Source organism: Vanellus vanellus, assembly GCF_965231255.1.
Source record: "Vanellus vanellus genome assembly, chromosome: 3".
Taxonomy (NCBI): Eukaryota; Metazoa; Chordata; class Aves; order Charadriiformes; family Charadriidae; genus Vanellus; species Vanellus vanellus.
Window position 1 is genome coordinate 76,945,296 of NC_138907.1, and position 24,225 is coordinate 76,969,520.

Genomic DNA, 24,225 nt, shown 5'->3' on the forward strand with positions numbered 1-24,225 from the left:
GTATATGTAAGAATATTTGGCCTTTTTATAGACTAATCTTCCACACTGCCAACTATTTAGATGTTCAGTGGGTTTTTTCCCTAAATCCTCAGCTTTGAGACAAAGAGACTGCAACAGGAATTCCAACTCAAGGTTTTGGTTATAATTTTAAAAGAAAACCTGCATGAGAGAGCTGGAAAATACAAAACACGCTCTCCTAAAAGCCCAAGGCCCAAGTAAGAGAAACCTAAATCCTTGTAAATTTTACCCAAATGAATAACGGGGAGGGGGGGGGGGGGGGGCAAGGAGGCACCTAGCTCTCAGGACTCGCTACCTCCCGATTAACGCAGGTCTCTGAGGAGCTGTCTCGCCGACTTCTGATGGGGTTCAAGAAGCCGCGACCCTGACCTCAGCCTCGGGGTGCCCCTCGGGGAGCGCCCGAGGTTGCAGCCTCAATACCGCGGTACGACACGAGGCTGCTCCCTCACACTTTCCCCGCTCCCCCCCGGTAACAGCGCGGGCACCTTCCAGCCCGACCTTTATTCCCGAGTCGCAAGAAGGTAATGGGCAATCACGGAGAGAGAGGCGGGCGGGGGAAAGAAAGAAACACGGTGTCCGTGGGGAGAGAAGGGCGATGGCGGAGGAGGCTGCGAAGGGGGTGGGGAGGAGGAGGCCGGCGAGGAGGGGAGGTTGCCGACAGGAGGCGGCCGCGGCCCAGCCCCCGCCGCTCCGCCGCATCGCGCCCGGCCCGGCCCGGCCCGGCCCCGCCCCGCCGCCACCCGCGCGCTCGGCAACGGCACCAACCGCCGCCGCCCTTCAACAGGCCTCGCCTCTACGCCCCCCCACCCGCGCGCAAGGACCGTTATAACCAAAGGGTGCGCAGGCTTCAGGGGAAGGGCTACTCACCCCACCCCCCCCCCCCCCCCCCACCCCGCAGCCCTGTGAGTAACGACGGCAGGAAACATACCCGTCTCCCTCCTCACCCCCATTTTTTATTTTTATTTGTTAGCCCCCGCTGCCTGCGGAGACTCACCTTCCCGCAGCGAGGCGGCGCGACGTCCAAAATGGCGGCCGACCCAGCTTAACCCCATCGCCTCCCAGCAGCGCTCCCTCCCCGCCCCATCGGCTGCTCGGGATTCCGCAGCCTCACCCCAGCCCGCGCGGCCGATCGCCGAATCACCGAACACCCCACCACCACCACCACCCCACCACCCCCACCCGCGCACACACACACCCGTCCCGGCGGGAGGAGAATAAGCATCCATAAGATTTCCCCCACGCACACTCGCGCTCCGCCTGCTGAGCCCACCGAAAGACGGGGGGAGTGTGCATGCGTTGGGGAGTGACACCTCCCTCCCAACCCACGGCCCGTCCACCTCCCCGTTCCCCCAATGGTTGAGTCCGTGACATCATCATCATGGCAACAACAGCTGCAGCCCGCAGCCGGGGACCCGCCGCCGCCGTGTCCGTGCTGCTGCTGCTGCTGCGGGGGGACGGGCCCGCGCTGCCCGTGAGGCGCTCGCGGCCGGCCGGGCTCTAGAGCCCGCCGGGGCGGCCCGGCCCGGCGCGCGCTGTCGCGCACGCGCCCGGAGGAGCAGCAGCAGCAGTAGCAGCGGCGAGGCGAGGCGGAGGCGGGGGGGGGGGCGGGGTGGGAGGGGGAAGAGGGGAGGGAAGAGAGCGCGAGCGAAAAAGCGGCAGACAGAAGAGGCGCGTGCGAGGGTGCACGCGCCGGAGCGCGCGCCGGCGGCGGGGCGGGCGAGGAGAGGAGACGAGACGCGAGGCGGCGGGGGGGGGGGGGGGAGAGGGCTGCGCGTGCGCGCGCTCCCGCGCTCGCTCCCTCCCTCCCTCGCTCGCTGCGGCGGGGGGAGCCGTGCGGGCTCCGCGCTCGCTCCCTCAGTGCGTGCCTCGGCGGCGGCAGCGGCGGCGAACAACATGTTCTCAGTGCGGATCGTGACTGCCGACTACTACATGGGCAGCCCGCTGCCCGGCCTGGACCCCTGCCAGTCCCACTTCCGACAGGCCCCGACCAGGCGGGTGCCCGTCGTGAGAGTCTTCGGCGCCACCCCTGCAGGTAAGGGACCCCCGTCGCCGCCGCCGCCGCTGCTGCCGCCGCCGCTCCCCGCCGCCGCCGCCACCACCCGGGCGGGGACGGCCCCGCTGCGGTGCGGGTCCTGCCGGCGCCGGGCCCGCCGCCGGTTCTCTCCCCCCACCCCCCCCCGCCCCCCCGTAGCGGAGGCAGCGGCGGCTCCTGCTCTTTGTGGCTGGGTCGCGCCCCCCTCCCTCCTTCCCTCCCTCCCGCCCTCCCCACCCGCCGCTGCGGCGCGTCTCACCTGCCAGCGGCGGCTGCGAGGGAGCGCGCCGGGCCCAGCCGGTGCCGCGGGGCGGCGGCAGCGGCCGGCGAGGAGGGTACCTTGCCCCCGGGTGTCCCCGCGGGGGAGCCCGGCAGCCGCCGCAGGCGGAGGTGTCGTGTCGTGTCGCGTCCCGCCAGGCACCCCGCCCGCCGGTGAGGCCGCGGCGGGCCGCAGGTGCGGGCCGGGGTGGAGGTCCCGCGGCCGCCCGGGGGCTTTGTGCGCGACGCGGGCTGCCCCGAGCGAGCGGCGGCAGCTGTGCAAACACTGGCGGCAGCCGCCAGCTCTGCGCCCCCCACTCTCATAAAGGGCAAAGATAACGGCGTGTGGGCGCGGGGAGGGTGGGGGTGAAAGGGGCACACCGGGAGGTGTGTTTCTGCGGGGCGAATAGCGAAAGGGTGAGCGTACAAGAGGAAACCTTTGAACGTAGTCACAAGTGAGACTTCTGCAGTACTTACAAAGTGGTGGTGGGGGTGTATGTTGATCTTAACGCTAGCGTGGTACAAATCGCGTAAAGCCGTAGGCACTGGTGCTGCACTGCAGAAGGGAACGTCCTAACCGCTGGCCACATGTTGCCCCCTGAGACTTCCTAATGTCACATCCCACTTCTTCATTGCCTCTTCTCTGTGGGCTCATGGTTATAGTCTTCTCAGTTATGTTTCTGACTGCCAGAACAAATTTCTAACAAATTTAACATTTAGGAAAATGAATTTAGTTTACCCATACATTAAATATTGAGTTGGGAAAAAAACCCACCCTGTTCTCTGAGATGTTAGACATGTTAAGCATCATATACTTACGTTGTGTAATGCTGACCTTGGGAATTAAGGTATCTTTGCATATTTTATTGACTTACAAGTTGAAAATGAGGTACATTAAATGTTAGACAAGACAAAAAACATGTAATAAAAAAGCTCAATAACAGTATCTTTCCCTTCAACCAGTTGTTATAGTAGAGCAGATATTTTTGGTTTTGATTTTGTATTTTGGAGTTGTTTTTTTTTTTTATTTAGAATTATCTGTCTGTTCTCTGTGTAGGCAGAGGAATGTGAGATATAAAAGCTGTTGTGATCTGATGCATCTACAGCTCCAAAATACCAAGTGGATGAGTGGGATTAATAGATCGGATATTGAAATAGTGGGACTTATTTTATTGTAGTTCTAATTTTACATACAAAGGAGATATTATGTAATAATATTTATGTAATGGCATGAGTAACTAGTTCATTATTAAAAAATGTAGAGCCTGAGGTTGTCTGGCAGGTAGCAGGCTTTCTGTGCGTGCATGTGGTTAACTCATTAAGGCTTATTTTGTTTTAAGAAAATGTTTAGGCTATGCCATATCATGAATGTAGCATCATAAAGTAAACAGTGAAGTACTTGAGTTGTCCAGCTATTAGGAACACCGTAGGAAATCCTTGGCTTCCCAAACCATAAACTTTAATATTAGTTTGCATAATAGAAGTGTTTCTAATTCATCTTGGTTGGAGGAGACACTTCACTATAGTCTGCAAAGGAAGTGTGACTTGGCTATCTTCTATTTATTTCCTTGTTAAGCTTTTTTTATGGCTTTTTTTTTCCCTTTTCTATACCTTTAGTATACCTTTTATTTTTTTAAAAAAGGAGACAAATGTAGTTCTGTCTCTTTTCAGAGGTGTTGGACCTAAACGGTCATTGTCAGAAGTAATGTATGTAACTTCAGAGAGAGGGATGTCCAATTATTTACTTGAGAGTTGAAATATAAAATGAAGTTAAGTAAAATCACTTATATCTACATTGACATTTTCTTTGAGGAAAAAGAAGTAGTAAAACCAGCTTCTAATGTACTGTATAAGACAATGGGGTATACTTGCTGTTTGGCTTACAGGCAGTGTGATGCTTGTCTTCACTTGAGTTGGTCTGGGTAAGAATAACCCTTTCTCATTGGGTTTAACGTGTATGTCTTGCCTGTGGGAAAGGTGCTCAGTTGCCATGCTGCCTACGTGACAGCAAACTGCTATGTCTGTATAGGCTGCTTCACCTCTGGCGTGATTAGCTCTGCACGAATCTTAGTATGTTTAAGGCTGTGTGTCCATGCTGTGCAGCTAATTGGGAGTCAGCTTTAGAACAGGCTCCAAATTCCACCTGCTGAGTGAGGGGGGATTGACTGGTATGTGGAAGTGGCTTATGCAGGTGTTCAGAAAGTCAAATGTCTAGCAGCACTGTATCTTGTGTCTAGTATTAGCTATGGACATTGGTTCTGAAGGCACCTACCTACTCTTTCTGCCTCTTCTTCTGGAGGTGTTGTGCTCAGTGAGGTATACGGATGACAAGGATTGCTAGTGTTCTTATCTTTGAGGGCTTCTATGTAATCCTGTACTCAACAATTGATTTGTAGAGGTTTGCTGGCACAAGCTATAAAATTAAAGTGGTTTGTTGTATGGGTGTTGGGGGAGGTAAAAAAAAAAGACTTTTCATTTAAAATAATGGAAGGATGAACTTCTAGAATGGACTGTGTTGGCAATAACGTTTAACAACTTCTTTAGGTCTTTTGAAGAAGAAATCTCATTGTATTTGACAAAACTATGCAAGTCATCTCTTGATGTCCTACATCTTTGCGTATCAAGAGCTTGAAAGGCAAGGAATCAAAATTTTGTTTAAGCCCAAAGATCCATCTACTGTTTTCTGTTGTTCTGTGAAATACAAAGAGTAGAATTCTGACTACAATAGCAAAAGGTGAAGTGAAGCACTCCTGGAATTTATGTTTGAATGCACTTTAGCTGGTTGGGCCATTTAATTCAATATTAGCCATTTGGTGCTTGAAGAAGATTGACACGTCTGTTGACATAGTGATTTGGACAAAAGTGTAATTTCAGAAATGCTACAACACTGCTATGAAGGTAATACAATGAAAGCAGTGTTAAATTCATGCTTTGTTGTATAAGGTTGTAGATACTATTTGATACAGTACTCTTTGTATGTCTAAGCAGCAATATTATGAGACTCCCTTATATTTAAAACCAATAGATTTTAATTCACTAGGTAATGCTCAACTATGAAACAAAATTTCATTATCTTCTCAGGTATTATTTCTTTTCTGCTAGCTAGCAGTTTTTGTAAATGCTTTTTATATAAATAAAAAAGAAAAATACCTTTGAGGAATTGCAAGGCCTGTTTATTAGAGTGGATCATAATGGAAATTTAATTTTATGTTTACATGTGGTCTTTTGTTTAATTGGCAAGTCTTGAATTGTTTTTCTTGCTGCTAAGTTGTGGTATATGGAGGTATGAAAGTTTTGATTTATTTCCTGCTAGTTTTTGGCCATTTCAAACTCTTGCAGTCTTTCTTCAAGATTTCACTGACCACTTCAAAATAAGTATGTTAATGTTCAGTTGGGTGTTTCTGAAAGGTGCCTATACAATTACAGGAGGACAGAACCAAACTATAAATCCATCCATAAAGAAAGCAGGGTGAGACTAGATGTCATGTTAGGAGATACATTAACAAACAAGCTGAGGTTGCTAAATTATTACTGAGTGCAAGTAGCTGAGGACACTAATCATAAACTGCATACAAGGTACCTGTTGGTATATGATAATGAGTATTGTAAAACAGATAGTTGAAATACTTAAAAAATCCAAATTCTCATTTGGGTGTGATTTGAGGCTGATATACATGATAGATTCTACAGAAATAGGTACAGATTTTAAAATTGCTTTGGAAGGGTGTTAGGCTGAGAAATGTGTGTTCAGTTGTCAGGAGGGCCTTTGGAGAAGGCAGAATAGGAATTTACCTAAGAAAAAGCAATGTTTATTTTGAGGAATAATATAAATCCACTGTCCACAACTGCCACTTTAGGTAGTTGTCTCATTTTGAAGGGTTTTGTATTTTACATTATGAAATCACTGATCCAATAATGAATCTTACTTCAGGGCAGCACAAAAACTCTGCCAAAAAGGAGGATGTTTTTCAGTTACTCTTGCATGCTTTTGATGCCAAGTTTTTCTGAGGCTAGGTGTAATTTACAGTAGGGGTTTACAGTCAGCAAAATCTGAATGCATTTCAGGTAGGTGTCTAAGTTTGGTGGCTTCACTTCTCCTTGGTTTTCTGAGAGGGGGAAAAATCGGAGGCAAATTCTCCAGCTCAAATCTGGCTCCCTTCCAGCAGCAGTAGCTCTGGTATGACTCAGTGAGGGGGCCTGCTTATCTTCTTTCTTCTGTTCTTCCCTCCCCTTTCCCCCTTCACTGACCTGGCTAGGATGTATATCTGATCCCATCCCAGTTTCTCTCTCCTCTGTTGCTGCTTACTTGAGAAGGAATGAGCTCAGTGCAGGAACTTGCTGCTTTCTACACTCAGCTCATGATTAACTTTTCCCCCCCCTCGTTTTCACTACCATTTCAGACACTGTGTCCCCCGATGATCATTCCCGGTAGCCTCCTCAGTTCATTATCCCAATGTTCACAGCCGAGCATCGTTCCAGTTGCCTCTACTTCCCATATTCCATTTCTCAGAAGTGGGCGCTTCTCGTTAAGTCCTTCAGTCCCATCTGTGGCTTCATAGTGAGTGTATGAGGATGCAAAATAGGATATAGTCATTGTGGTGAGGCTTATGCCTCTGGCTTACCTTGTCATGCCCTCTTCCAAAATATACCAGTGCACAGCTCTTTATAGGGACTTATTCTGTGGACTGCATGCATGGCCTATAAGATTTTCAGCATTGTACAGTGTAGCTGTACACTACTATGCTACCACTGCCAGCATACCATTTCTGCGTCTTGCACTGGCAGGCTTCTCATGCTTCTGAAGAGTTGTTTGAAAAATAGCCTTCTCATGCTTCTGAAGAGTTGTTTGAAAAATAGCCTTGTGTCCATTTGTTTCTCTTTTCTCCAGAGGTTTATAGCTTCTGTGAGATGTGAACAGGGCTGGAGTAGGAACGAGGAATTTGAGATAATGTATTTTTTTCTGAGATTGTTTTCAATGTTTGAGTTTTGTCGATGATGTGATTGGAGATCATTAGCGTGTAACTTACCTGGTCCTTAAAAGGATATGTTTTCTAGTGTGTTGCAAGGTTGTTGTGTGGGTTTTGTTGTGTTTTTTTGTTTGGTTTGGTTTTGTTCTTGTTTTTTTTGGTTTTGTTTTTTTTTTTTTAAGAACCTTCACCTTTTTTTGAGACATTTGTTACATACTTTGTATAGATTGCCTGCCGAGTTGTTTGAGCAATGAGAGGCTGCCTGGATAAACTGTGAGACTGTTCACTGGCATGAAACTCGTTAAGTAGCAAATTTAGTACCCATGTATACATGGCTTGCTTTAATACTGTTTCTTAAATTAGCCTTAAAATACTGTGACAAAATCAATGTTTTAACTAGAATCCAGATATTGGTTTCATAACCATTCTTCTGTTTGCTACTGTAGAGTACGTCATGGTCAAATCACTGAATGTATTTGTGCTTTTGTAATTCAATTGAAAAAATACATGTATAACTGACACTACGTGCTTAGAACTCCCTCAGCTGCATACTTCAACATGTTTCACAAAGCAGATGCATCTGTACTGGGTCTAATGTATAACTTGGGAATGATTTTTATGATCAGTGCCCCTGGAAGTAGACTAACAGCTTGTCTATCTCAGCTACAACTTCCAGTTCTGTTACGTACTTCTTAAGGGTGCTTTTTGGCTGTGTGTTGAAATATCATCTTTTTCAGTGTGTAAAATGAACCTACTCAAAATAACACCCTGGCCTGAAAATAGTTGTCTCTCTTATTTTTTACCAGAATAGCACATACATATCACAACTGAGGTTGGCAGGATTAGACAATGTGTAAACACTCAGGGAGAAGCAGCTCCTGCTTAGTAATTTTTGCAGTCTGAGTAGACAAGATAAATCTCTGGAAGAAGGAAACAGGTGCGATAACACCATGCTATCTGTTTCTTCTCAGTCTCTTGTTTCAGAGTTCCAGTATTGATCATTTAATACCCTGTTCTGCTAACTGTTGTCATTACCCAGTTTTTGTCCTTTACCCTTGATTGACTTGATTGACCTCTGTGTGTGCTGGGCCTCTGAGAAGGATGATGATGTCAATGACAATGTAACCATTTGGAAAGAGACAGCATGAACGCTCACACTAGAAGATTTAAGTGGATGTTCAGTCTCACAGGTGAAGCAGCTGAAATCTTTCAGAATGATTGGACAGGGTCACAGGAGATTCAGTCTCATGTTAAGGGAGATCTGCTGATCAAAATCTCAGGACAATTAGCAGCCAACTGTTTGATGGTTTGTTCTTTGGGTTTTTTTGTGTGGGTTTGGTGTTTGTTTTTTAATTAAGCATTCTGTATCTCCAGCTATTGCAAAGCCAGTTTCTGAAAAGCCAGCATCTCATCCTCCTCATCTGTAATCTTTGGACGTTGAGTTGACAACTGATGAACTTGCTTCTTCCTTTCTATCTGCCATGTCATATGTACTGTTCCTGTGTGTTACAATTGTGTGTGTTGTTTAAGTTCCTGTATATGCCTCCTCTATATTACATTTATTCTAGGGGGGAAAATTGCTTTACTGTCTATGGAATTGCTATCTCGCATTTCTTGTCAGACATGTTCTTGACGGACAGCAAGGTATACTTGCATAAAGAAAAGAATGGATTTGCTTAGGGTCCCACTTCAAATCAATAGCAGAACTGATAGTACAATGAAGAAGCTGCTGTCTACAAGCAGTGTTATTTCTGTGCTACTACCCAGCCCAATAATAAATTAATGTAAACAATAAAGTAATATTATTTTACATATTGACCAAAGCTATCATTGTGTTAACAAGTATAACATTAAAGCCTAGGCTTGATTAACAAGGTCTAGGGACTGGTTGCAAAGATCTGCCATGAAATCTGTATAGTTAGACTGTAATTGCACTGTTATTCATGATACCTGTATGAAATCAAGAATTTTGAGGAATGAAATGGAATAATGAAGTGTGTGAGTTTGCAAACGGGCAGTGTTTTTCTGCCTGTGATACAGTTACTTTAAGACTGAGGGTAGAGCCTCAAATATACAGGAATCTGAACAAATACCAGAAAAGTTTGTACTAGATACAGGGACTGTCTGAAATGCCAGTGTTTGCATAGACTTCATTCATGCATGTTTGTTAAGGTTCTTTTCTTTCAAGAGCTGCTTTTTATTACAGAGGAGTTATAAGGTGTGTGGAAGTTTGTGGGTTTTTTTAGCAAGGCATTTAAATAAAACTTCACGCTTGCTGGGAGGGACAGGCCATGTGGCTTATTAGGGAACCATTTGATGTCTGTATGCTCCAGCCTTTCTGCAATCAGCATGCAGACGGCCATTTCAGATAACTTCTTCCCCCACTCATATATATGCAGTCCTTCATATTGACTGCATGTTTATGAGTTCATGTTATGTGACATTGGTGTACTTGTGCATGCATTCTCAGAGTGTGGAGTTGTCCTTGGAGATACTCAAAAAGCTGTCTGGGTGCGGTCCTGGGCAGCTGGCTCTAGGTGGCTCTGCTTGAACAGGGGGTTTGGACCATGTGATCTCCAGAAGTCCCTTCCAGTCTCAACCATTCTGTGATTACCGACATTACTCTTGTCAGCAGTGAGTATCCAGGTGCTTTGTACAGCCTGTTTGTGTGTCCAGGTAAACACAGTTGCATCCAAATGGTGTGGAAGGGTTGCCAGGTAGCTAACTGTCTTTAAGTTGATTACCCTGCAGCTGTAAAAGTTACTGGAAGGTTTTGGTGGTGTTAGTGAAAGCTGATTTAGATTTGGAAAAAAGAAGAAAAGAAAGAATATTCGCTACAGAGACCATTGCTAGGTTGGGTTTGTCCTTCAGTGACAGGTTCTCTTCCTAAAAATTACAGAGAAAGTAGGAGCAGCCACTGCTTATTTGCATTCAGTTTATGCTTCTGTACTGTTTGCTGACTAAAACAGTGTTTACTACAGCAAGGCTATATGTCCTATTTTAGGTGCAATATCAACATGCGGTACCCAGTGTGAATATTGAAAGGGCTGTGGAATGTTGCACCTAATCCATAGTACTTGGCATTACTTCTCAGGGGAGGTTTACAATACAAGTTTTCTGAGTTTTGTATAATGAGATGTATAATGAGTCTTTCATTTTGTGTTTGAAACTACCTAGGTGGGTTTCTGTACAGCAGAAATCTTATTAAGTGGTGGGAATTGGAAACTGATTCAGCCTTCACTTCTGCAGGTACTGCCTTCAGATCAGTAATAAACAAATTTTTATTGCTGCCACCCCTATTATATTTATTTTCCAGATGAGGAGGTTATTTTCTGGAGTTCCCGATATAGCAGCTTTTATATTTCCTTTTTAAAAGTTACCTATTTAACCTAGCTAAAATGTTACAAAAGACTTTCATTGCATTTCATTGCATTCCCCAGTGTATTGATGCATTTCACTTCCGTCATGTTCTTGTATGTTTTTATCCATTGACCATTAAGCAAAGGGTTTTGTGGCGTTCACATTTGTAAGCAATGAAACCTATTTTACTGTCTGTAGGAAATTAGAAGAGATTACAGGCAGTTCCTTATGTTGAGGTAAAATGAATATTTTTATAAATACTTGCTATCAAATATTTTCATTTTGAGCTGTTTGAATAAGCTTTGTAGAACTGAGGGTTAACCATCTTTACTGTTACACCTAAATAGTAGCAGTAAAACCAAGCCAGTTCTGCTGTGAGTGTTATCTGTTTGTCTATTTCCTACAATAGAAGTATGTTTTTACCCTCAGGTTAATGTTGAGGTTGGAAGGGACCTCTAGAGATCATCTAGTTAGGCCAAGCACCCCGCTCAAAGCAGGGTCACCTAGACCACCTCCAAGGATGGAAACACCACAGCCTGTCTGGGTAAGTTCCAGTGTTTGACCACCCTTACAGTAAAACAAAACAAACAACAAGGGAAAAAAAAGACTACCAAAAACAACAGGGAAAAAAAAAAAAGCCAAACAAACCAAAAAACCAAAACCTACCCAGAACTTTTAAGTCTCTTTTGTTTCAATTTGTGCCCATTGTCTCTTGTCCATTGACCAGGCACCACTGAGGAGAGCCAGACTCACTTTTTTTACTGTTTCATATCAGGTATTTATACACATTGAAAAGATCCTTCCCCACAACCCCACTCCTTCTCTTCTTGAGGATACAAAATCCTGGCTCACGTGGCCTTGATCATCTTCATGGCCTGGCTTCATGTCTGTCTTGTACTGGGAACCCAGACCTGGACCCAGCACTCCAGATGCATCCCACCAGTGCTGAGGGGACAGGTCACACCCCTTGACCTGCCGGTGGTGATCTTCCTAATGCAGCTCAAGACACTGTTGGGCGCCTTTGCAGCAGAGGGACATTGCTGGCTTGTGTTCATCTAGGACCCCTGAGTCCTTTTCTGCAAAGCTGCTTTCCAGGCAGCTTGCCTCCAGCCCATAGTTGTGTATGGAGTTATTCCTACCCAGGTGAGGACTTTGCATTTATTCCTCTCTGCCCATTTCTCCAGCCTGTCAAGGTCCTGCTGAATGCCAGCACAACCGTCTGGTGTATAAGGCACTCCTCCAAGTCTTATGATCTGCAAACTTGCTGAGGGTGCACCTGTTCAATGTCCAGGTCATTAATGAAGATGTTAAACAATGTTGGCCTCAGTATTGACCTCTAGAGTCACCACAGATGACTGTCCTCCATGTTCCATTATTACAAGGCTGCTTCTCTTCACTTAAGTTTCATTTCTCTCCCTGTTGCATAACAGTCAAATCTGTTTTTAGAGCTCTCCAGTGTATTTTGCTGTTACCTCTTCCTTTTTTTTAACGTGCCATCCTCTGAAGTGAAAGCGTATGCACTTTGTTTCATTTCTGATTACAGCAAGGTTTGTTTTGTAGCATTTATAAAACTTCTGTAGATATCTTGGGTAGGGTATGACTATGTAAAAGTAATAAATCCTGGGTCTGTATTTTCTGGTTTTTGATGGTATGATTTACCTAAACAGAAAACATAGGAGTGACGTAAAAGAACTGAATATAAGTCATCATTTGACTAAGAAGGTGTTCTGTATCAGAAATACAATTTTAAATTGTCCCATCTTTTCCTTACTTCAGAAAAGTGGCATATTTTGTGCATAAGGTAATTTAACTTGCCATGGTAATTCAGGTCATTCTTGATTATGTTTTTTTTTTTTTAGGTACAGTTGTTAAGGAATTTGTGCATTCACATGTACGTTTGTAAACCTGCAGTTCCCATGCAGAGATTAATTTAGTATCTTTACATTTTATATTTTTGTTTTGAGTCTGAGGCATAAAAAAAACACACACACACACCCCCAAAAAAAACCCAAACCAACCCCCACCAACAAACACCCCCTCCATTTGGATAGACGGGAAGAACAGAATGAAGTTCTGCTAAGCATTTACAGATTATGCCAGCATGTCAGGTTTTGGTGAGCTTGTGTTCTTATGCCAGCGGTTGGAAACCAAATCAAGGAAATAAATAGTCATTTTTAACTACTGTTGTATTAAAGATGAAAGACTTAAGAACAGAAACCAGTTGTTTTAGGTGGTGTGCAGATAATGGTGGATAGTCCTCACTCCAAAAAAATTATGTTCTATATAAACGGAGCGTTAAAAGGTGTAGAAAGAGCGATATGTTATGAAAGCAGATGGCATGGCAATATTAGTCATTATTTTGAAGTGGAATTTTGTAGGAGGGATTGCCTGAATGGAAAAACAGGAGGAGGGGAGAATGTGTTGAAAGGAAGGCTGGGAATGGAAAGGAATATGTGGAGCATGTGAGGTGAGCTAGGGGGGGCGGGTTGGAGGAAGGAGAGTGCTGAGAGCCAGGACTGCGGAAAATATTGACGTTTTAGTTGCAACAACAGGGACCAGTTATCTAAGGCAGCTCCCTTTTGGTTTCACTTGCCTTGGCTCATGGGGCTGATTCATCCCCTGGAATTTCTTATCTCCAGACTTGTGGCTGGAAGTAGATGAGGTGTTACTGAGGTTTATTGCTCTGTGCAGTGGGAGAAGAGAGAAAGAAAACAAAGTGTCCGTGTCGTGTCCCATCCCCCCGTCTCACCCCCTCCGCCCCCCCACCCCCAAGAACTGTCCAAGAGGTGTAGAACATAGCGGAGAACTACAGTATTCTCATGAGCACTGTGCAGTTTGTGAGAACGTTTTGTGTTGCCTGCTTTCATGAAAATTTGTGTTATTATTTTTAGGTTAAGGGATGTGAAAATGTAAATTAAAAAAGTTCTAAATAGCTGGTCTTCATCTCCCCAGTGTATCAATTGAAATAAACTAAAACCAGCCAGACTTCAAGCCTGGCTCTGCAGTGTGATGCATGCACAAGAAAATACATCTTTTACTGGCAGAGAAAGATAGGTAGGCCTGCATCACGTAGGTGCATATGGGGCAAATTTAAAAAACAGAACAAAAACCAAACACAGTGAGAAACAGGTCACTTGTTCAACTGATTATCTCTTCTTTAGTGCAAATGGGCTTTCTGTAGCCTGTTCGTATGTTGTGCTTTCCAGTTGCTTCCATAAAAATCTTGTTTTGTGTAAGCTTGATTTGCTGAAAGAAAACCTTAGCCACATCTTATTCTTTCCAAGTTAGTCTTTGGCTTTTTCAGAATGTCATTCTCTTATGGAAACCACTAGCAATACAGTGTGTTAATTTTATTAATAAAATAGCTTCTGTAGCCATCTGATTCATAGTAAACCATTTAATTTCACTGAATGTTTGAATTCTGTAGTTTTTAAAGGATGAGTGATTGCACTTTTTATTTTTTGAACTCTCCTGACCAGGAGAGTTGTTATTTAGATAGCGGAACATTGATGGTGAGAGGCTGAAGCTTATGCATTTGACAATAAAGTTGTGGAGATAAAATGGTGATGGAAAAATAACAGTAGATCAGAGTGGAGTTGGCCAGAGAACCTTAGTAAGAAGTTGGTTTAGGAGAAAATTTGGTGACTAAGATTGCAGTGTAATGCTTTTATTATCTGAAGATATATAATTTGATATACAAGGGTCAGGAGAAGTGCAAGTAATGTTTAAAACTGTGTAGTACAAAACTTTGGCTGTTTTTACAGCTGCTCTTGCAGCAGTTGTCAGCTGAAACTTAAATCTTGATCATACAATTGAATCTCTGCACATGCCTCTAAGATAGATTGATGAGTTTTCAAATCCAGTAGCTTGCATTTTTTTCTTCTATATTTAGTTAATGATTTTAAATGTTTTATGGTGTACAGTATTGAACAGGAGTTTCTTAGTCCAAGAGTTTGCTCTGGTAACAGTCACTTTGCATAAGTGTTGCTTTCTGAAGCCATCTGATTTTATTTGGCTTGTGTTTGGACAAATGCACGGTGTGATTATTTGTTAATGCTTTTACACTAGGAAGTCGCTTAGAATTGAGGGAAAGGGGGAAGAGGAGGGGAAAGACTGATGCAATATATTTGCTGAGTTGAGGAGGCTTTCGGGGGGATTTTTGGGTTTTGGTTTTTGGTCTGTTTTTTTTTTTTTTTTTTTTTTTTTTTTTATGGAGGTAGACTCAGTCTGCTGTCTTCAAATAATTGGATTCTTTGTTAGCACAATGTAATTGAGGTTTCAACTGTTGTAGAGCTGAAAATAACTCACTGTTCCAGAGTATTTTGTGAGCTGCTTATTGATACTGTAATGGGTAACTAAAGAAGGGTAGAGGATTTTCTACCAGTTGTATTCTGAAATATTGCAGAAACTGAAGCTCTGCAGAAGAATACTGCTGTTTCAGTTAATCAAAACTGTAAAATGGGATACTGTTAATGCTAGAGGTAGTGCGTTCATATGAGAATTGCAGGAAGAGACACATATAAAGAGAAATAGAGGAAAAAATAAAACGTGGGGAATTAGAAGTCCATTTAATCTGCATTCATGAAGGAGTCTCAACTCTTTTCCTTCTAAACATTATTAAAATGGTTTCTTAATTTCTTCAAATATGTAGTGATATACAATAGATACCAGCCATTCCTTACTTTAACTAGACATGATGGAGTTAGATATACTCTGCTATTCTGAATATAAATTGTATATTATATATAAATATAAGTTGTATATGTAGATGCATTTCCAGAACCATAGTCTTTTTGTCAGAATAGAACCTAGTATAGCTGTTACAAGTCTTATGACAGTTTTCAATAAAATTTTGGAAGTTAAAATTCAATATCACTCTAATTTTTCACCTTTTTTTTTGCAATTAAGTCATAATTAGAAAATTCTGTATCTGTTGTATTGATGTCCTTTATTTTCTTATAGTTTTTAGGACAGGAGAGGAGGAATATGTGATGGGGAGATCTATCCACTAAATCTTTGGCTCTGTCAATACCAGAGTGATAGGTATGAGTGCAGTCTCTTGCAATTATACTTTGAAGTGTATGTTTCATTTGTTGGTGTCAGTTTGTGAGGGAAAATTAAAATGCTTAGGAAAATATTGTTTAAAAATCAGTTCAAAGATGAAACTTGTGATTAAGGGTGATAGAAGTCATTCCTTTGGGATAGATGACACTAGTAAACTTCTATAAAAGTGATGCCAGTTCTTTTTTTTTTTTTTTTTTTTTGTGTCAGTTTTCTAAGTATTCTTAAAAATACGCTATTGTCACTGGTGCAAGCCAAAATCTCTCAGTGTTGCTTTGTCGCTTCTTGTGTAGATTTTTCTGTGAAACTTACAGTGCTAGTGAAAAGGATGTCACGATCTGGTTGTCATAGTGGTAATAAACTGGACCTTAATTGTAACTCCACAAATTCTTTCCAGTGTTCCAACTAAGGAATAAACCATGAAATCCTAGCTGTGATTACTGTTAGAATACTAATCAATTATTTTTAAAAGTATGTTTTTTTCTTTCCTCCTTGTAGTCCTTGTATTCTCTCCACTTCAAAAGAAATGTCAGAACTACGTGCAGTTCTATGTAACAACTTAAAAAAATTACTTTATGCAGGAAAACAAGATTACATATTCCGAAGTACAGCAGCTGTTTTACAGCATCTGATTACAATGATTGTTTTTTCCAAAGCACTGTGTTTTAAGCAGTCTCTAATTTGAGCGCTTAATGTATTGGGGTTATTAATACGTAATATAAAGAAATTGTATATACTCTGATATTACTGTTTGCAAGCTAAGATCAGAATTGAAAGGAAAAAATAAGAGATTTTTGTATGTAAGGAAGCAGTCTTGTTTCTAACCTGTTGGGTTGGTTTTTTTCTGGTTTTGATTAGTTTTCAGTTGACCAACAGAATTCATCACCATGATACATTACATATTTTACAACAGAAAAGTGTTTTTTCATCAACCTATGTTCCAGTAGCTGCCAGCATTTAGAACAAGGAAATCTCCAAGTTGATTTTGGAGGCTAGCCATGTAAAAGGATGTGGCGCCAACTGCATGAAGTGTTGTTTTTCTGGCAAATAGCTTCTGTGTATACTCATCCCTAACTCAGAAGTGAATCTGATCTGAGATAGTTTCTGGTTTTGTGAGTTAGTTGAAATTTACCTCTGAATTCATGAAGCATAGGTCACATCTGTAGAGAAAATTGTTGCTCTTTGACTGTTTTTGTAGTTGCACAGTGAGGTCAAGAACTCTTTTTCCATTCAGGAAGTTCAGTCACATTTTAACATAAGCTCAGTTGCAACGCCATTGTCTCTCGTTGCCATGTTGAACTATTTCACTTTAAAAAGGCTTCTAAAAATCATCTCTGAGGCTTTGTGATTGTCGTGGTTTGGCCTCAGCCAGCAACAGAGAACCACGCAGCCGCTCGCACGACTCCCACAGCCGTAGGAAAAATCAGCAAAAAAAGGGCAAAACTCGTGGGTTGAAATATTATAATTTAGCAGAACAGACAAAGGGAAAAAGAAAGAAAGAAAAACAATAACACCGGTAAAGGAATACAAGAACGTGATTACAGTACCGCCGCGAAGCGCACCGACCGGACCCGCACCGCCGCGACCCGCCCCCGAGTGGCGACTGACTCCCCCGTCCCGGCTAGCTCCTTTTATAGCGGGCATGGGTCACGTGGTATGGAATACGTGCCTCCCCTGCCGGCTCCTTGGAAATTAACCCCATCCTTGCCGGAACCAGGACATTATCCACCCCTTATTCCATACCATCTATGTCATGCCCAGATCTTTCAGTTCCCATAGTCTATGAGCCATCCCTTAAAAATGTCCATTAAGCTCACGTAGTCCATGACGGTAGGCTCCAGCAGTGAGAACAGTCTCTCAGGGCACATAAGATGATGTGTAGTGCTGAACTGGTGGGTGCTGTATTTGAAGCTCATGACTGGGGAATGCAATACAGTCCATGCCCATGGTCCACAGGTTGAAGATGTCGATCTCAAGGAAAATTGCTGGGCGCCAGATACTAAGATCAGTTCTTATTACATCATAAAATTATTCACTGGCTATTCTCACCCAAAATCAAATCCCCATAAGGTACACATCGGACCTCCCCATCCTCTCGCATCACCCACCAAGTGCACCCGGGTCCTTGTGCAAAAGCAATCCCACGGATGGGTTTGCCTTTGCCTGAGGCAGGGCTAACCCAGACTGTCTTTCCTAACATATTCTTCATATGCACTACAGGGACTTTATCCCCTTCTACTGTACGTGGAAGTTTTGATTGGGCAGGGCCAGCTCGATTGGCAGATCCCCTAGTGTTAACTAACCAGGTGGCTTTTGCTAAATGAGTATCCCAATGTTTGAAGGTCCCACCCCCCATGGCTCTCAGGGTAGTCTTTAGCAGTCCATTATATCGTTCTATCTTACCTGAGGCTGGTGCGTGATAAGGAATATGATATACCCACTCAATGCCATGCTCTTTGGCCCAGGTGTCTATGAGACTGTTTCGGAAGTGAGTCCCGTTGTCCGACTCAATTCTTTCTGGGGTGCCATGTCGCCATAGGATTTGCTTTTCAAGGCCCAGGATAGTGTTACGGGCGGTGGCATGGGGCACAGGGTATGTTTCCAGCCATCCAGTGGTTGCTTCCACCATTGTGAGCACGTGGCGCTTGCCTTGGCGAGTTTGTGGGAGTGTGATATAATCAATCTGCCAGGCCTCCCCATATTTATATTTTAGCCATCGTCCTCCGTACCAAAGAGGCTTTAACCGCTTGGCTTGCTTAATGGCAGCACACGTTTCACATTCGTGGATAACCTGTGCAATGGTGTCCATGGTCAAGTCCACCCCTCGGTCACGAGCCCATCTATATGTCGCATCTCTTCCTTGATGGCCTGAGGCATCGTGGGCCCACCGAGCTATGAATAGTTCACCCTTACGTTGCCAGTCCAGATCCACCTCAGCCACTTCAATTTTAGCAGCCTGATCTACCTGCTGGTTGTTTTGATGTTCCTCAGTGGCCCGATTCTTGGGGATGTGGGCATCTACATGACGTACTTTCACAACCAGATTCTCAATCCGGGCAGCTATATCTTGCCACAGTTCAGCAGCCCAGATGGGCTTACCTCTGCGCTGCCAGTTGTTCTGCTTCCACTGCTGTAACCACCCCCACAGAGCATTTGCCACCATCCATGAATCAGTATAGAGGTAAAGTACCGGCCATTTCTCTCGCTCAGCAATGTCCAAAGCCAGCTGGATGGCTTTTACCTCTGCAAACTGACTCGACTCACCTTGTCCTTCGGTGGCTTCTGCAACTCGTCGTGTCGGACTCCACACAGCAGCCTTCCACTTTCGATGCTTTCCCACAATTCGGCAGGACCCATCAGTGAACAGGGCATGTTTCTTCTCATTTTCTGGCAGTTCATTATACGGTGGGGCCTCTTCTGCACGCGTCACCTCTTCCTCTGGTGATATTCCGAAATCTTTGCCTTCTGGCCAGTCCATGATCACTTCCAGTATGCCTGGACGACTGGGGTTTCCCATTCGAGTTCGCTGGGTGATCAGTGCAATCCACTTACTCCACGTAGCATCAGTTGCATGATGTGTGGCAGGGACCCTTTCTTTGAACATCCAGCCCAGCACTGGCAGTCGAGGTGCTAAGAGGAGCTGTGCTTCAGTGCCAACCACCTCCGAAGCAGCTCGAACCCCCTCGTATGCTGCCAATATCTCCTTTTCTGTTGGGGTATAGCGGGCTTCGGATCCTCTGTATCCCCGACTCCAGAACCCCAGGGGTCGACCTCGAGTCTCCCCTGGTGCTTTTTGCCAGAGGCTCCAGGTAGGGCCATTCTCCCCGGCTGCAGTGTAGAGCACATTTTTAACGTCTTGTCCTGCCCTGACTGGCCCCAGCGCTACTGCATGAACTATTTCCTGCTTAATTTGTTCGAAAGCTTGTCGTTGCTCAGGACCCCACTTAAAATCATTCTTTTTCCGCGTCACTTGATATAGAGGGCTCACAATCAGACTGTAATTTGGAATATGCATCCTCCAAAAACCCACAACACCTAAGAAAGCTTGTGTTTCCTTTTTACTAGTCGGTGGGGACATAGCTGCTATTTTGTTGATCACATCCATTGGGATCTGACGGCGTCCATCTTGCCACTTTATTCCTAAAAATTGGATCTCCTGTGCAGGTCCCTTAACCTTACTTCGTTTTATGGCAAAGCCAGCTTTCAGAAGGATTTGAACTATTTTATTCCCTTTCTCAAAAACTTCTTCTGCTGTGTCGCCCCATACAATGATGTCATCAATGTACTGCAAATGTTCTGGAGCTTCACCCTGTTCCAGTGTGGTCTGGATCAGTCCATGACAAATGGTGGGGCTGTGTTTCCACCCCTGGGGCAGTCGATTCCAGGTGTACTGGATGCCCTTCCAAGTGAAAGCAAACTGTGGCCTGCACTCTGCCGCCAAAGGGATTGAGAAGAATGCATTGGCGATATCAATCGTTGCATACCACTTGGCTGCCTTCGACTCCAGTTCGTATTGAAGCTCTAGCATGTCTGGCACAGCAGCGCTCAGCGGTGGTGTGACTTCATTCAGGCCACGATAATCCACTGTTAGCCTCCACTCTCCATTAGATTTTCGCACTGGCCATATGGGACTATTAAAGGGTGAGCGAGTCTTGCTAATCACTCCTTGAGTCTCTAGTTGACGAATCAACTTATGGATGGGAATCACAGAGTCTCGGTTAGTACGATATTGCCGTCGATGCACCGTTGTGGTAGCAATCGGCACCTGTTGTTCTTTGACCCTCAACAACCCTACCACAGAGGGGTCCTCTGAGAGACCAGGCAAGGTGGATAACTGTTCAATTTCTTCCGTCTCCAAGGCAGCTATGCCAAAAGCCCACCGGTATCCTTTTGGGTCCTTAAAGTATCCTCTCCTGAGATAGTCTATGCCAAGGATGCATGGAGCCTCTGGGCCAGTCACAATGGGATGCTTTTGCCACTCATTTCCAGTTAGGCTTACTTCAGCTTCCAGTACAGTCAACTCTTGTGATCCCCCTGTTACTCCAGAAATACAAATGGGTTCTGCTCCTCTGTAATTTGATGGTATTAAGGTGCATTGTGCACCAGTGTCCACCAGAGCCTTATACTCCTGTGGCTCAGATGTGCCAGGCCATCGAATCCACACAGTCCAATAAACCCGGTTGTCCCTTTCCCCCACCTGGCTGGAGGCAGGGCCCCTCTAATCCTGATCATAGTATACGTTACTTACCTGTTGCAAAAATGATTTGGAAGTCCCTTCAAGAGGATCGGAGGTTAGATCAGGCCTTCCATTCTGTCTGGGGAACTGTCTGCTGGAAACAGGAGCTGCACTTTTTCTGGAGGGATCCCCTTTTGTGTTTGTTCTTCCTTGCAGCTCACGTACCCGTGTCCGTAGTGCTGAGGTAGGTTGTCCATCCCACCTCCTCATGTCCTCTCCGTGGTCACGCAGGTAAAACCACAGGGTGCCTCGTTGTGTGTACCCCCTGTACTCTTCCTCTTGAGTAGGGAAACGCCTACTCCTAATAGCTGAGATGCTGGCCTGTACAGGTGGGGAGTAGGACATACTCTCTTCAAGTTGCTGGACCTTCTGGGACAGTTTCTCCACAGCTGAAACGAGGGGGGAAGATAGGCTTTCTTCATATTGACGGAGTCGTCCAGCCACCTCATCCACCGTTGGTCCCTCTTCACCTCTCCATTCCATCACTGCCAAGGAGTTGGCATATGATGATGGTGCGCTCCGTACAAACTTCCGCCATATGGGCCTTGTGCACTGGACTTCATCAGGATCTGTGGGTAACTGAGCATTATCTGGGTCAAAGTAAATCATCTCTCGTACGGCTAATTCCCTTAGGTACTGGATACCTTTTTCCATGGTGGTCCACTTGCTTGGACGACATACAACATCTTCGCTGAAAGGATACCTTTCCCTTACACCTGCCAGGAGTCGTCTCCAGAGGCTGAGGGCTTGTGTCTTTTTCCCAATTGCCTTGTCAATGCCTGCCTCCCTAGACAAGGATCCCAGCTGCTTAGCTTCCCTGCCCTCTAATTCCAAGCTACTGGCCCCGTTATCCCAGCATCGGAGCAGCCAGGTGACAATGTGCTCACCAGGAAGTCGACTGAAATCTTTTCGCATATCTCGCAGCTCACTCAGGGATAGGGATCGGGTTATTACCTCTGGTTCTGTCTCTTCCTCCTGTTCCTTTGATGGCCCTGGTTCATCATCATCCTTTACTATGCGAACTGATTTCTTGGTGTATTTCTTCTTCTGTATAGGAGCAACTGATACTGGCACAGGTTGGTTGTCCAATTCAGCTGCAGTGCCTGCCACTGGGGTTTGAGTGGCTGCATTGCCTGTCACCAGGGTTTGAGTAGCCACAGTGCCTGCCACTGGAGTTAGAGTAGCCTCATTGTCTGCCACCGGAGTTGGAGTAGGCATAGTGCCTATCACTGGAGTTGGAGTAGCCTCCTTGTCTGCTGGTCTGGCTTTCCCCTCTTTCCCCTGAGGATCCTGCATAGTACTGAGCAGTGTTTGGTAGATACTGGCCAGGGCCCAACACAGTGCCATAAGTTGTGCCTCTCTGGAATAGCCACAGCATTTTCCTTTGAAATATTCTATTACTTTATCAGGGTCCTGTAGTTGTTCAAGGGTGAAGTCCCAAACCATTGGAGGTGAGAAGTTCTCTAGATATCTGCCCATGTTCTCCCACATCCCATGCCACCCCTGACTATCTGGCCTTGGGACAGATTTCTGAGTGGTGGTCTTAAACAGCTTTTTTACCCTAAAAAAGACTTGAAAAACATTCAGGAGACATAGCAATAGGAACACGCTGGTTTGAGCATCCCAAGGATATTCAAAATTCTCAAGAGGTGTTACACCTGGCCCAAAGGAGAAAAAGGAGGCAAAAGAGCTGGGGAAAGTATCTCCCCCTGTTTCTCCCATAGATTGGGTGTGATTATTGATAACTTCTGAGAGACGGGAACCAAGGTATGGACAGGACAGCAATACTACATAGAAACCCCAACAAAGCCACTTGAATAGTGATGTTGCCATATCATAAGCTGATATTGCACAGGACAGCAAAATTATAGTCCTGATCCCTCTCCCTGAGATAACAAACAGCATCACAGGGAGTACATACAGCATATAAGAATTTACATAACACAGCCATGTAAACAAACGAAGCAACATTGTAACCGGCTACTATTTAACTAATAGGAGAAATACATATAAGAAATCCGTTTTAACAAGCTCTGGTCAGATCTGTTGTTATTACAACCCTTCGAGCCCCACGTTGGGCGCCAAAAAGGACTGTCGTGGTTTGGCCTCAGCCAGCAACAGAGAACCACGCAGCCGCTCGCACGACTCCCACAGCCGTAGGAAAAATCAGCAAAAAAAGGGCAAAACTCGTGGGTTGAAATATTATAATTTAGCAGAACAGACAAAGGGAAAAAGAAAGAAAGAAAAACAATAACACCGGTAAAGGAATACAAGAACGTGATTACAGTACCGCCGCGAAGCGCACCGACCGGACCCGCACCGCCGCGACCCGCCCCCGAGTGGCGACTGACTCCCCCGTCCCGGCTAGCTCCTTTTATAGCGGGCATGGGTCACGTGGTATGGAATACGTGCCTCCCCTGCCGGCTCCTTGGAAATTAACCCCATCCTTGCCGGAACCAGGACAGTGATATTCCTACATAGGCCCAATCATAGACAAAAGGCTTTACTCCACAGAGGGTTTGAAATGGTTGGAATTGTTTGGTATTAGAATTTGCTCAAGCAGTTAAGAAACCTGCTTGGGGAAAAAAAACAAACAAACAAACAAACAAACAAAAACCAAAAAAAAAACCACCAAACAAACAAACCCCAAACAAACCAGACATTTTCTACTGTCAGTAAGGAATGTGATGAAAATGGAGTGATCTTTTCCAAAAGTGAGAAATAGACTGATAGAAAAGGAATTGTAGATGCAATTAAAACTCATAATTTCCATTAAGTGAAAAATGAAAAAAGTAAGAAATGCAGTAGAAAATTATGATTATAATTTATATTTATTTAGAAATGGATTTTGCTTTATCCAATGGGGAGACAAATATTTGTTCTGTAATTGTCTGTTAACAGAGATCTTGATCCGTAGCTATTGAACAGTAGCAGCCACAATAACAGGATTAATGTGTCAAAAATGTCATGTTTAAAGATTTTTGTTAACTTACCATTGTTGTGGGAAATCATGTATTAGATTTTTTTTTTTTTTGACAGTTTCTTAATATTTGAGACATAATTAAAATTTCAAGGGGCAGTTCTTCAGTTGGGTGCAAGAATTTTGTCAGTATGTCATCTGGCTAATGTGGTTCCATAACATCAAGACTTGATTTTTCGAAAGTACCTGATATTCACAATTCCTATAAAATCAGTGTATTTCTGAATACCTCCAGGAGTTCCACCCTTACAGTCATTTTTTTTAAGGAAGTAGTGTGCTACAAATGTTTTTATTTAGAAACAATAATTGGAGT

At 44.5% G+C, this 24,225-nt stretch overlaps 1 protein-coding gene across 1 annotated transcript in view; it reads left to right on the forward strand.

Moving 5' to 3' along the window:
• Positions 1-1,911: 1,911 nt before the first annotated feature.
• The window catches only part of REV3L (REV3 like, DNA directed polymerase zeta catalytic subunit), a gene marked incomplete at its 5' end in the record, with an annotated part of 135,202 nt that continues 112,888 nt past the window's right edge, over positions 1,912-24,225 (forward strand). Inside the window, one exon of the mRNA XM_082480731.1 lies at positions 1,912-2,050. Coding sequence (XP_082336857.1) covers positions 1,912-2,050 — 139 coding nt within the window. The remainder of the gene's footprint in view (positions 2,051-24,225) is intronic.